The following is a 14675-nucleotide window of genomic DNA, read 5'->3' on the forward strand; positions in this document are numbered from 1 at the left end:
TCACTTCTAATAAAATTTGTGTAGGAGCTCGCCAATACATTAATGATGGGGAAGGAGGAATTTATGGTTGCATTAATAAGACTTGAGTAACTCTTTATGGTATTTATTAATATTTTACATCAAAATGTCTATACTACCCTTAGTAATTAAAGCATTAATTAAAAGTTGACAAAAATGTTATCTTGATTCACAACCATTAATCAAAAAAATATAGGGTCTAGATTAATTCATTTTTTCTTCTTTTAAGAAGATTGTTCTCAAATGAACCTCCCCCTGTCAGAAAAATACATTGAAATGGTTCAAATTGTTCAAGGGATGAACAACTTAGTTTTAGATGCAATAACCAAGTGTTTTTGGGATCCGGAGATTATGGAGGCCTGTAAGCAGTGGGATGAGACGCTTCGGAATAATCCCATTTGTGTGCCGCCTGATTCGGTTCAAAAGCCTGGAACTGCACCGTCTGATGTTGATCAAGAGCCTGGAACTGCACCTTCTGATGTTCATCATCAACAGCCTGAAAATGCAGCTTCTGATGTTCATCAAAAGATAAAACAAACGAAGAAAGTAGACAGAATGAAGAAGCTCAGCAAGTAATATCCAATGTTTTGGAACAAATGGAATCAGAAGGTAAACATGCGATTTCAAATTAACACGTGCGATTTTATATAAACATTGAATTTCCTATACACATGCGATACCTTAAAATACACATGCGATTTCATGCATACACTTGACATTTGATTTCGCATGTCATATCATGTATAACATGCGATTTTGATTCTGATGTATTAAAATTCAATAATTTGTATCTATTGGGGTACTGTAGCCAGATGATGAAGGATTGACAAATAAAAATGATAAAGGAGTGCCGGACACCCTTATTGCAAACATTCAAACTGTGGAAACGGGTGTATACGCTTACAAACCACCTGTCCAAGGTAAAAAGCACTTTATATTAGAAAAAAAATAAAAGAACAAAATATTATATTTTTTAACTTAATCTGGCCTGCCGAAAGTGGTGAAACCGAAATTGGGATGGAAGGAACAGTGAACTTAGCCGAATCTACACAAAAATTCCAGAAGAAGTTCAAGAAAAGGAGCAAGAACTGGAAGCAGTTTCTTTAGGAGAAAATACCCAGAAGGACCCCCAACAAACCGATTCATGTATCGAAGTTGAGAAGGAACCAGAAATAGTGACGACTGAGGAATTGCAATCAGTTGAGTCGCTTTTGAGCCTGGGACCCAGCCTGGTAGAAAATAAGGAAAAAAACCAGGTAGGGGGAGAAGAAACACAAAACCAACTCAAGCTGCAAAACAAAAAGCCGGTACAGAAGTTGTACCAAATGGGTTAAATGAACTCCTTTATAGGACAATAGAAGCCGCCAGGATTCAAAATGAGAAAAGATGTGCAGACCTTGGAGAAGCATTTTGTTCCCCTTTCTGCAACAGAGTGGTAAACATGCACGAAGCACTCTTGAATCAAGAATTGAGTGTGATCCGATACACATTTGCTACATTTTCAAATATAGAGTAAGTAAAACAATTATATCAACTAAAAAACATCTATATATATACACTCAAAATGTTTAATTATTTAATTTTTGCCTGGCAGGGCTGTATTTTATCGATCAAAAACTGGGGTTTGCACATTCAAAGGTATCTTTGAAAGCTTCTACATGGGTCAGTACGTAGCATCAAACGGAATCGATGCATTTGTAGATGTTCTCAACCTTGAAGAGAAGAAGAGGGATAGAAAATCATCACCATACAAACTCTTCTTGTTTAGCACAATGATGGTAGGTTTGTCTAAACATTTTGGCATTTGAAATCAAAACAGAAAATGCATATTCAATGATTTCGCATACTAATCATAGGTAAATCGCATGTAGAAGAGTAGATACATTTCCTGTGAAAAAAAAAACAACATTTCTCATACTATAGAGATTTCGCATACAGTATATAAGAAATTCGCATGTGAAAATTTTCACACATTACTTTACATGTACTAATTTCGCATGTATAAATACCTTGTAATACATTACTTAACATTGATTCTAATTACATAACATGCAGTCGGATATCATGTACAAGGAGACTTACACAGACAACCAACGTCTAAACGTATTTACCTCAAATTTTTCAGACATAATACTGAAATATGAGGTAAAAAAACTTGATTCGGTTGACTTGGTGTTTATTCCGGTACTTTAAGGTGACCACTTCTATGTCTTGTGCTTCAACTTGAAAACCGACAAAATTGAGCTAATTGACAATTCAGCAGCTGAATAAGAGTTTAAGGATAGATACAAGGGGCTTCCAGACACACTGGTAATACAAAAACTTCTTCATATACATGTTATATTTATGTAAAGCTACTGACACAATGTTGCTATGTCACAGAGAAGGGTATTGGTTTTATACCTACAAAAGGCCTTAATACCAACACCAGCTATAAAAGCACTTGAAACATCGGTGATAGAAAGAAATGTGATGGAATGGAGGATGGAGAATAACGGTGTAGACTATGGAGTGTTTACAATGCGTCATATGGAAACATACAGGGGGGGGGGGACACCATGGTTGACTGGGTTTGTGAAAGAAGATGAAGTAAACAATAGACAGAATTCACAACTTCATCTCCTGAGGCACATATATCTAAGTAAGATCATTCTATCCGAATACAATCTGGAGCGTCAACAAATAATTAAAGAGACAAATTCTTTCGATAAAAGGCCGGACAAAGAAAAGTATTTCAAAGATTTGAACAAAATAATCCCAGATAGGTTGAAGGCATTTATTGGAAAGGACAAATAGACTTGTTTGATGTTGAAATTCTGTTGCATATTTAGACTTGTTAGATTACATTAATGTTTTTAATTTCGCATGTTTTATGTATAAAATCGCATGTTTGACATCGAATTGCTTATAATATGCAAAATATGGAAAATAAACATGTGAAAATAAATCCCATGCCATACCACAACATCCGAATTATACGGAACATATAAAACTTGCATCTTTTATTAAATAAAGCACTAATATAAACAAGTTCATTCAAAAGATGAAAGGAACTTCATTTTCATCTCCATCGAGCATCTTAAGATAGTTATTGTATCCGCCAACTCTTTCAACTGCTTCTCATCCCTCTCACCCAGATCAACCATGAACATAACAGCAATTTCTTGAAGACTACTCACTTGCATCTGAGATAGCAAGTTCACAATTTCTTGTCTTCTCTTCATGTTTTCAACACGAGAAATGTTGGTTTCCAGCATCTCTTGACATGATAGATCCTCTTGAATTTGTTCCTGAATCTTTTTTCTCAAAGACTGTTTGATACTTGATTCAGAAGAGGATGTTGGGAGGTCTGCCATTTTTTAAAAAGATAAGATATAAATGGTTTGAAATTGTGATAAAAAGATAAACTTTATAATAAAAGAAAAACGCACTGTAAAATTATTGATATGAATTATTGATATCAAATATTGAACTGAATTATTTGATTTGAATTATTGAACTGAATTATAAAACACATTGTGCGAAATTACATATAGTTACTTTTAAAGTGTGCAAAATATTGAGCTCAACATGTTAAATACTTTTTAGTGTGCGAAATGACCAACTTAAACATGTGAAATTACATATTAAGACTTTATTGTGTGCGAAATGTCCAACTTAAACCTGCGAAATTATTCATATGATCCAATCTTTAATACCTGCGATATGTTAAAAACAACACATGCGATATGTTAAAATCACCAAATATAACCAGAAACATCTTATCTTCAATCTCGTTACAATCTAATAACATGAAAACACCTTCAAATCAAATAAAACCTATACCTCAACCGTAACCCTCTGATGAAAAACCCAAAATAAACATCCTAAATGACGAATCCAGCATTTTCGGTATCGCCAATATGTGTTCGGTATAGGAATTTATCAAAAAACCTACCAATCGAATTGATACGAACAATATTAGATAGATGGTTTTGAAACAAACTCGTAATTTGCTTCCTTGTTGACGGAATTCCCTAATTAGCCATCGGATGATTGAACAGAATGTCTGATATACCCTTATCTAATTAAATTGAATCAGGGACACGTGTATGGCTGTGGGGATCGTGTATGTAATGCACGATTAGAGGATTTGTATCCTACCAGTGGCGGACCTAAGAATTTTTCCATGGGGGTGCGGAACATTTTTAAAAATTTTAGGCCCCTAGGTATATAAGTAAAAAAAATCGGTTCGTATCGGGTCAGGTCGGGTCGGGTCATGTAAAACAAACGAACATCAAACTAAATTTATATAATCATCAAAAACATGTCAAACCTTGTTACAAACATGATTAAAATGTCGACGCCCTACGGGTTTTCATTTTTTGAAATCTATCCAAAATATCATGTAAAACTAATTTCATCGCTCCATAACATAATGTTTCAATTTTAATTTTAATTTTCAACTATTCAAGCCCTAGAAATCATAACGTAAGTTGTAATCAGCCTAAAAATATATAAACAACATAATCACCCTAAAAATCATCTAAACAACCATAAACAACGTCAAAACACACAAAATTTCAAACCTATTTAACAACTTTATTACTCTTTTTCTCCTATAATATCAACCAAAATCATCAAAATAACAAAGAAACTTACCCGTGTTCGGATTCCGGTTAGATTTGGTGTCAAACGACGGTGACGGTGGTATGGTGGCTGATTACGGTGGTCGCCGGCTGCTGGACTGTTGTCGCTAGGTGATGTTGTTCGTTGGCAGTGCAGGGACACAAGAGAGAGAGAGCGGGAGAGAATTTCTAAAGGTTTTGAGCTTTAATTATTTTATTATAGTTTGAAATATTGTTGGGTTTGGTTAATGGGCTAAGACTTAGTGGGCTAGCTAGTTAGGAATTATAAGTGGGTAAAGGTATGAGTATTTGGGTTTAGTTAGTTAGGTATTAAAAGTTATATAATTTAGGTAGTATTTTTTTTTTTTAAATAAGAGTTTACTAAAAAAATTTAAAATATAATTTGATAACACTTTTTACCTAAGGGGTGCGGATGAAAAATTCCAAGGGGTGCGGACGAGATTTTCGACGGAACTTAGCACTAAATTTTTTTTCCCCGGGGGTGCGCCCGCCCACCTTGGGCTGTGCTTGGGTCCGCCCTTGTATCCTACACTTCCTCTATATATATATATTAATGAATTTTACAAGGTTCGTTATAGTTATTTAGAGCAATATATAGCATGTAGCTTAGAATTCACACATGAATTTTCACGTTGACTTCTACTGAAGCATATTGACATAAAATGATATATCTAGTACTTGCATATTTTAGCTCAATACACACGCACCATTTTCTCATGATGCCATCTAACACTTCACTTGTTTCCATTGATTCATTCTACATACTTACCACATTCTATCATGATGACATCAAACATTTGATCAGGGCCGTCTTCAAAAATGATAAAATACTTTTGGGCCCCGTGCAAAAAAAAATTGGGCCCCTCCCCATCAACTGTACATCAAAAAACCACAATACGACTATAATTATAAAATAAACAAAACAAAAGTAGTGTAGCAAAATAACTGAATATATATAAACATACCCAAATTAGTTTGACAACACGAACATTTTCATATAAATTAAAAAAAAGGTGTATTGACTTATTGAGTTCTTCAAAATTTATATTGTAAATGGTTAAATGAGAAATAAAAAACCTACAAGAAAACATGTAAAGTTTGTTAGGTAAATGATTAAATAAGGAAAAAAATGAATAAACTTGCAAATTTGTGGAGGCCCAAATTTAAATGTGAAAAATCAAAACTAAAACTAAAAGATAGCCTTTTTACAAGCTGAAATCAGCTCCAACAAAAAAAAAACATAAATTGAAAATGAAAAACAAATACCAAACATTAATTAAAAATGAAAAAAGACTACACGGGGATTCGAACCTAAAGTCTACGGCTCTCACATTAACTTTAGCATCCATTGAGACAAAAGACTAAATATGTACATTTTCTTCTGCAAGAAATTTATATATAAAATTTATATTATTTTTTAAACGATTTGGGCCCCTAAATGTTTTGGGCCTTGTGCGATGGCACCTCTTGCACAGGCCCAAAACCGGCCCTGCATTTGATTATATATTTGACAAAAATTTCTAAGTTGTTTAATGTGAATCTTTTCTTACAACATCCATCAAAAAACATATTACCTTCTTTTACAGTGTGGCACCTTATTAACTTTAGTCTGTTATTGTAGGCACAATATAAAACAAGAATTTATAAGATGTAACAACTTTCTAAGTATCAGCACCTTATTAACTTTAGTCTGTTATTGTAGGCACAATATAAAACAACAATGTATAAAGATGTAACAACAATTTTCTAAGTATCATTAAGAAGTTTATTTTAAGTATGTGGGGAAATTCTTCTAATTTATTTAATAAATAAATGAATTCTCTTTATTTATATAAGTAATAATTCAAAACTATTTGTACAAAACAAATTACTATATAAATATGCACTACATATTACATAAAGTTAAAATAAATTCAAACTATTATCTTTAGCTGCAAGAAGCGAACAAAGAAAGAGTTAGCTTGAGGCTCTATTTTTTAAACTGGTTTCTTAAAACGAATTTTGTGTGTCCACCCAGTTAGAGCGTTTGTCTTGCATGGTACAAGTAGTAATGCCAAAGATAAACCAACGAGTCAGCGATAGAGAGGCCATAAGTTTGCTAACGAACAAGAGACCGCGATCTCTTGGTTTTATAAAATGAAACAAGAGAGTTTTCCTCTCTGTTTTTAAACTATATTTTGAGTAACTTGTGTCTCGTATTTACCAAAGGGCTTTTGGCGAAGGGTTGATAAGGTGTTGGATATGACTTTGCCTTTACAAGAGTTAAGGACTTTATCCCTTTGGTGGACTAATAGATGTAGTTTAGTAGTAGAACTAGAGAATTGTGGGAGTTTCCGTTCTACGCCTAGTATATCTTTGAATTGTATGTAAAATGTCTGTTTTATAAATGAACCAACAAGTTCATAGTTACAGCAAAAAGAGACAAGTCTTTAACATTTTATGAACTACTTTCTAACCGACAAAGGAACAAACATTTCAATTAATGAAATCACTTACAACTCAGGTCAGAAGAACAATTCACGGATAGTACGGGCCGTAATTGGTCAGCAAGACCGTTTGCTGTCAACAAATGCAAGCACAAGAGTTTGGTTTGACATTTGTGTTCGAAAGTTGCATAATTGCACAATTCCAATGCTTTTAGGTCAATTAAACAAATTATACTTTGGCATTCATGTGTGTAGGGGTCAAAGTAAAATACAAGAAAAAAGTTTACCGTGTTGTAAGACTCGGTCTAGGCGAACGAGTACTATGTAGAGTGTCGAGGCGTTTTTCGTCTACTAAGCCACCTTTACTTGGAATCGGCCTAAGGCGGTCAACCTAGCCAAGTACTTGGTCATTACTCGGCGAGTACATGGTCATTACTCAGATCGGTCAAAGTCATCGATTTCTTAAACATGTATTTGAGCATTTTTTTAACATGTATTTAAACTTTAGATGGTCTTGGAGGGTGATTGTCTTATGATATGTATATGGATATGAGTATGTTTCTCTAGGATACTATATTTACCTTCACTCTATTGTTTGTCTTTTTATTTTTATTTTTTTACCACTGCTTTTATCTCGGGTAGTTAGTACTCTTTTAGTGCTTGCTATTATAGAGTTGGGGGTTCTCTCTGGAAGCAACCTCTCTATCCTCAGTGATAGGGGTAAGGTTTGCTTACATCCCACCCTCCCCAGACCCTGCCATTAGCTTTGCTAATTGCGAGATTTACTGGGTATGGTTGTTGTTGTTGTTGTTGTTGTTTGTATTTAAACATGTGTCCTTTTGGTTTATTTTGATATTTACATATTATGTTACAATTTACAAATACTAGTAAATTTATGGTAGTTGACATATGTATAATTTCTTGAAAATTATTTCCTCTATAATTTACTATGTGAGAGTATTTCTCACCTAGGCCGAGTACATGCAATTCCTCAGTTGACCGACCTAGAAACGCCTAGAAACTTCTGCAACATTAAGGTTATAGCTTCTTATTATAGATCATTTCAAGATTTTTCAGCCATGTGTTACGAACAAGCTTACTCGTTTCCTTCTTCCAGTTTCATTATCAAACACAATATTTAAATATCCATATTCCATTTATCTTCTTAATGTTGGAAATATCTTTGTTTGCTACGAGGCTCTCATTAAGGGGAAAGCAAACCAACAAAGTCAGGGCCGTCTTCGAAAATGATAAAATACTTTTGGGCCCCGTGCAAAAAAAAATTTGGGCCCCTCCCCATCAACTGTACATCAAAAAACCACAATACGACTATAATTATAAAATAAACAAAACAAAAGTAGTGTAGCAAAATAACTGAATATATATAAACATACCCAAATTAGTTTGACAACACGAACATTTTCATATAAATTAAAAAAAAAGGAGTATTGACTTATTGAGTTCTTCAAAGTTTATATTGTAAATGGTTAAATGAGAAATAAAAAACCTACAAGAAAACATGTAAAGTTTGTTAGGTAAATGATTAAATAAGGAAAAAAATGAATAAACTTGCAAATTTGTGAAGGCCCAAATTTAAATGTGAAAAATCAAAACTAAAACTAAAAGATAGCCTTTTTACAAGCTGAAATCAGCTCCAACAAAGAAACAAAACATAAATTGAAAATGAAAAACAAATACCAAACATTAATTAAAAATGAAAAAAGACTACACGGGGATTCGAACCTAAAGTCTACGGCTCTCACATTAACTTTAGCATCCATTGAGACAAAAGACTAAATATGTACATTTTCTTCTGCAAGAAATTTATATATAAAATTTATATTATTTTTTAAACGATTTGGGCCCCTAAATGTTTTGGGCCTTGTGCGATGGCACCTCTTGCACAGGCCCAAAACCGGCCCTGAACAAAGTATTAATCATTTTAAATATAATTATGTGTGTTTAAAATAGTTAGAAATAATATGTACAATTAAGTTTTCTAATACGATGTTGGATAAGATCTTACTTTTTAAAACAAATAAAATAATATATCCAGGGTGTTATTTTTATAATATGATTGGTATATTAATAGAAATTGTTTTGTATGTTATTAGCTTGTATTTTAATATACAAAGTAATATCACACAAGACAAAGAATAATACCATAATATTTATACGCATTAACATCGATCTGTCTTTAGTCTGTCCATACCATTTTAATTGTCCACAAACAAAATATAAAAATTTTAAGGTATGAGTAAAAAAATACGAAGAATTTTCAATAAATGTTGTAATTCAATGCAAAAACGATGGGTTTTAGGCCTGATGATGGGCCAAAGTGAGTGCCCATCGTGGAGTCATTTCTGATCACTACTTTTGAGGCCCGTAATCTTATTTCAAAGTTGCACACCTTTCACTATACAATACACCCGTCAACCAACACTTATTCTTTTATGCATATAGGATGATGCAAATTGTATATAAGTAGAAGCACCTCGAGCACTTAAGATATCAGCTGGTAGTCTCACTTTCTTCTACCTACAACTATCATAAAACCTCCCTCACCATCACCCGATTTTCTAGATATTGTTTTATTACAGCATACCTTCATAACCATGTCAGAAACACACCCAAATGGTGACGGACACGAGTTATCCAACACCACAACTAACACACCAATAATCCGTCGGCTTAAAGAGTCTACATTACCTCTAGTTGATTACCCTCCTGGTTTTTCGCGCAAGGTAGGGTACCATTTCCATAATAATTCATTCCAAATAATCTTTATAATGACTTCATAATATTTTGTCAACAGGTGGTGGCAGAAGTGGTGGCTACATTCTTGTTGGTGTTTGTGACATGTGGAGCAGCATCACTTACCACAAGTGATGACCGAAAGGTGTCACAACTTGGAGCCTCAGTTGCTGGTGGGCTCATCGTAACTGTTATGATCTATGCTGTTGGACATATATCTGGTGCACACATGAATCCAGCCGTGACACTTGCGTTTGCAACCGTTGGTCATTTCCCTTGGATTCAGGTACCCTACTAGACCACGACATGTTGTGTTAGCACCGTAAATTCTAAAAAGTTCAAACCAAAACACAAACCATAAATTCAAACTAAAACGCCAACCATGGTTGGTCGAAGCGACAAGGATGGGACCTCGAGTCCCTTAGACCATGAATTTTTTTTTAAATGGTAGGTATGAAAGAAATACATAGTGGTATCACATTAAAATCGTTTCACAAATAGAGTTGTCGTTCTGGGACACATCTCCACCACCTTGTGATTTTAGAATTCAAATTTGTGGCATCACATTAAAAGAATTTCACAAATTTTTGCCCTTTGGAACATCGACACCACCTTGTGATTTTCGGTTTCAGTTTTTTGTCGTTTTTATTTAATATTTAATTTCGTTTTTCTCTAACATTTAATATATATATATAAATATATTACATATATTTTAGATATAAATACACATATTTATTTTATTAATTTTTTTCTATTTTTCAATATAATCATACTCTTTCATACCTACCAATTTCTAAAATAAAAATAAAAAAATAAAAAATAAAAACTTCAAAGACCTTAGAGACATACCAGGCCGTCAGGCATGTACTTGTCCACCAGAGGACCTACCACTAATTGGCAATTTTCATTATCAGCAATTATTTCTATATTAATGCATGGGTTGTCAATTTCAACTTATTATAAGTAGTGTGCATGAATTCATAAAACATTCAGAATCGATATATTTTGAAAACTAATAGTAACATATAAATCAATAAATCATACGTTAAAATATAAAAAAAGGGATTGGAAAACTAAAAGCATTTTGAATCAATCTAACTAGACACATACATAAAAACTACCATTTTGATTCCCTAGTGGAGTTCGACTACAAAGTACATTTTACCTATAAAGTGTACAAAGTCATAAAACACCACAATTTTAGCCATAAAACACCCTCAAAACTCATAAATAATATAGTGAGAATCACGAAAACACAACATCCAAACCATAACACTCCTTAAAAACTTCAAACACACCATCGTATAACTATAAATATAAAACACAACATGATAATCAACATAAAACACACTAATGTTAGTTATTCGATAATCAAAGCCTTATCATCTAAAACACAACACAAAACCCATAAAGATGGTGTTTTAGTAATCTTCACTATGTTATTTGTGTGTTTTATGGTTGACATTATGGTGTTTTATGATTGTTTACACTTTGTAGGAAAAATAAACTTTGTAGCCAACTCCTACCCTACCCAACCTTCCTGATGATTAGCCCAATTTTGTCATTAATAATAGACCTTTTTGGCAAAGTCAAATAACTAACATGAGTAGTTCAATCTATGCAGGTCCCTGTATACGCCGCAGCACAACTGACGGGTTCCATATCAGCATCATTTGCCCTACGGGTGTTGCTAGACCAGGAAAAACATTTGGGGACAACAACACCTTCAGGGACAGACCTACAAGCTCTGATCATGGAGATCATAGTCACTTTTTGTATGATGTTTGTCACTTCAGCTGTCGCAACAGATTCTAAAGCCGTAAGAATACATGTTTTACATTTAGAAAATAAAAACTATGTAGTAAATTAAAGAAAATGTTAAAATATTTGTAGGTTGGAGAACTAGCAGGTATAGCAGTTGGATCAGCAGTATGCATTACTTCCATCTTGGCAGGGTACAACTTAAAAGAAATAACATTATAACCTTTTAATATATAGATGAATCAAATAAATAACATATAACACAAGCATATCAAATTGCAGACCAGTATCTGGAGGATCGATGAACCCAGCGCGCACAATCGGACCTGCATTAGCTAGTAACAACTATAAGGCCATCTGGGTGTACATTATTGGTCCCATAACAGGGACGATATCAGGGGTGTTATGCTATAGTTTTATTCGACACACAGATAGACCGATTCAATCGGTATCTTCTTTCAAACTTAGAAGGATGAAGAGCAATGATGAAAGTGTTGTAGCGAAAAATTCTCTTAGCTTCGTGTAATGATATAACTAGTAAAATGTGATATGATATATATTAAAGAAGTGCTATCAAACACGTTTTAATTATCAGTTGTAAATCCCCTTAAGTCCAACAAGCAACTCAAACATGCTCTTTCTCGAATTGCATATCATAAATCAAAACTAAAAAAAAATTACAGAAATTTGTTTGCCAATATGGCATCAAATGTACCGGTTTATTACAAAGTGTGATATCGATGAAGAATATTGTTTAAATAACACAAAGTGTTTTATAAAATGGAGAAAAAAGCTTGGATGATAGATTTCTTTTAGGCTTCTTTTTAATTTCTTCCAACTTCACATCATTTTCCTCCGAAGCAAAGTTTACAGCCTTTTTCTAGCCATTTTAAGGATGGTGGGTGTGGAGGGGGTAGTCCTTTGGGAATGATCCGTTACGTAGGCGGCCGTGTCATCGGGTGTAGGGATGGGGCAAGGGTGTGGTGATAAGACCCTATATATACATATGTATGTATATGTGGGTGTTGTATAAAGAAGAAAATAAAGAAGAGAGACGTCACAGACAGCTTGGGGAGGACGACAAAGACGGGGGCGGGTATTAAGGGGGTGGTGTAGCCGGCCCTCGACGCCCCTAGACGTCAGGGGCGGAGGTAATGTGATAGTAGGGATAGCACGGGCTACGGCTCAACCCCGTCTTCATAGTATAATCTTGTATTTTTTATTTTGGTTTTATACAAGGGATACCCTGAACAAATACGAGGATACTCCCGACCAAAAAAAAAAAAAAGAAAAAGGATACTTGACATTAATAAAATCCCAAATTTTTATAAGCCCAAACTTTTTACAACCCAAACTTGTATAATAATTAAGCCCAAATGATAAAACTTGTATAATAATTAAAGCCCAAATGTTAAAACTTGTATAATAATTAACACCAATTGTAATTCCTTTGTTTATCGAGTTATAAAGCTAGCTTTGTTTTTACCGGTTGCAACCGCAACTGTTAAAAGATGTTTTTGTAAATCGAAGTTTGTCAAGACGGATTTACGCAATCGAATGGGCCCGGAATATTTGAACAATGCAATGGTTTGTGCGGTCAATAAAGAAACTTTTGATAAAGTAAAAAACGATGATGTAACAGAATGATTTCAAACTATGAAAACACGAAGATGACAACTCAATTAGGTAGTTGTTTACCTTTATTTCTTATCATATTTTTTTATTATCGATGATTGCACGGTATTTTTTTTTTTTGATACCCTTGAATTTGTGGGCTAGATCCGCCATTGCTAGACGCTCCGGGGATGAAGCCCACACCCACCAGCCTAACTAGAAGTGTTAAAAAAACGGTTTTAGAACCGTAATCGGAAAAAAAAAAACCCAAAACCGGTTTTTTTAAAAACCGGTTTTAGGACCGAACCAAACCAGCGGGTTGTGACCGATTACTATTCTTGATCTTTGCAATCGGTTTAAAAACTGAAACCAATTTTAAAAAACCGGTTATAACCAGTTTTTTGGGCAAAAACCAGTTAAAAACCGATCCAAACCGGTTAGACCAGTTACTGTTTTGGGTTTGAAAAAACCGGTTAATAACTGAAACCGGTTATTAAGAAAACGATTTTTGTTTTGGATAAATAAACCTGTTCGGTTAAAAAACGAACCGGTTAAAAAAATAAATTTAACCGAACTAGTTAGAAAATAAAAAAAATAAACCGATTTATACACCTCTAAACCTAACACTTAAGCATGTAATTTTCTGCTTCATTTTTCACACTTTCCAATATTGATGTTATTAATTAATTATTGAAGGGTATTATGATAACAAGGTAAAGAAACTGTTTCCATCTGTTTACCAACCAATTTTGGCACCTAAACATGAGTGCACAATCTCAATTATATCACTCTAAGCTATCCATGTGTGATAAACTCAAAAAAAATCAACTTACTGCTAACGGGGTTTGAAGGGGTATGGTCCTAAACCTCGTGCCAGTCAAACCGCGAGTAACCATTACCCTTATCAAATAACCCCCACTAGCAATGAACTGCGTCCATGCGGATGCATCCTTCGAATCCAATCAGTCAAAGGATAAGAAAAAGCTTTACCTTGTGTGTGAAAGCAGATGTACATAGCGATGCAGCTGGCACCGCATCATATGGGCATTTTCATCACGACAAGGGATGCAGGCAACAGCAACAGTCACCACAGACGACGATGCGGCTTAGCACCGCATCTCGCGTATTTCTTGATCAAAGCATGAGACGCGGGAACATCAAGAGTTACCGCAAGCAGCGATGCGGCCCGCACCGCATCCTGTGCACTCAGGAAGTGGGACTGACACCACAGAGCAAGTAGCACCAATGACAGCCGCCTGTCAGGTCTACGTAAGCGACAGGCTGACGTGGCTTCACCTCCACAACCGACAAGCCTGACACACCTGCAAAGGTGCGGCATGTCGTCAGTCTATCCGTCCACCTCCTCCTTCACTCCTCGGCTATAAATACCAACCCCAAACCAGGTTTGAGGTATCTCTTCACAACTCTCTCACTTCTACTACTATCACACTTTGCTTCCCAAGCAAACTACTGA

General features: G+C 34.5%; 1 protein-coding gene across 1 annotated transcript; it reads left to right on the forward strand.

The window, feature by feature from the left end:
* Positions 1–9523: 9523 nt before the first annotated feature.
* On the forward strand, positions 9524–12189 carry LOC110884546 (aquaporin NIP2-2). The gene is made up of 5 exons (XM_022132263.2): positions 9524–9816; positions 9888–10112; positions 11451–11645; positions 11720–11781; positions 11870–12189. The coding sequence occupies exons 1-5, from the start codon at positions 9688–9690 to the stop codon at positions 12111–12113; spliced, it is 855 nt and encodes a 284-aa protein (XP_021987955.1). The 5' UTR covers positions 9524–9687; the 3' UTR covers positions 12114–12189.
* Positions 12190–14675: the final 2486 nt, after the last annotated feature.

The sequence above is a fragment of the Helianthus annuus genome, chromosome 17, assembly GCF_002127325.2.
Source record: "Helianthus annuus cultivar XRQ/B chromosome 17, HanXRQr2.0-SUNRISE, whole genome shotgun sequence".
NCBI lineage: Eukaryota > Viridiplantae > Streptophyta > Magnoliopsida > Asterales > Asteraceae > Helianthus > Helianthus annuus.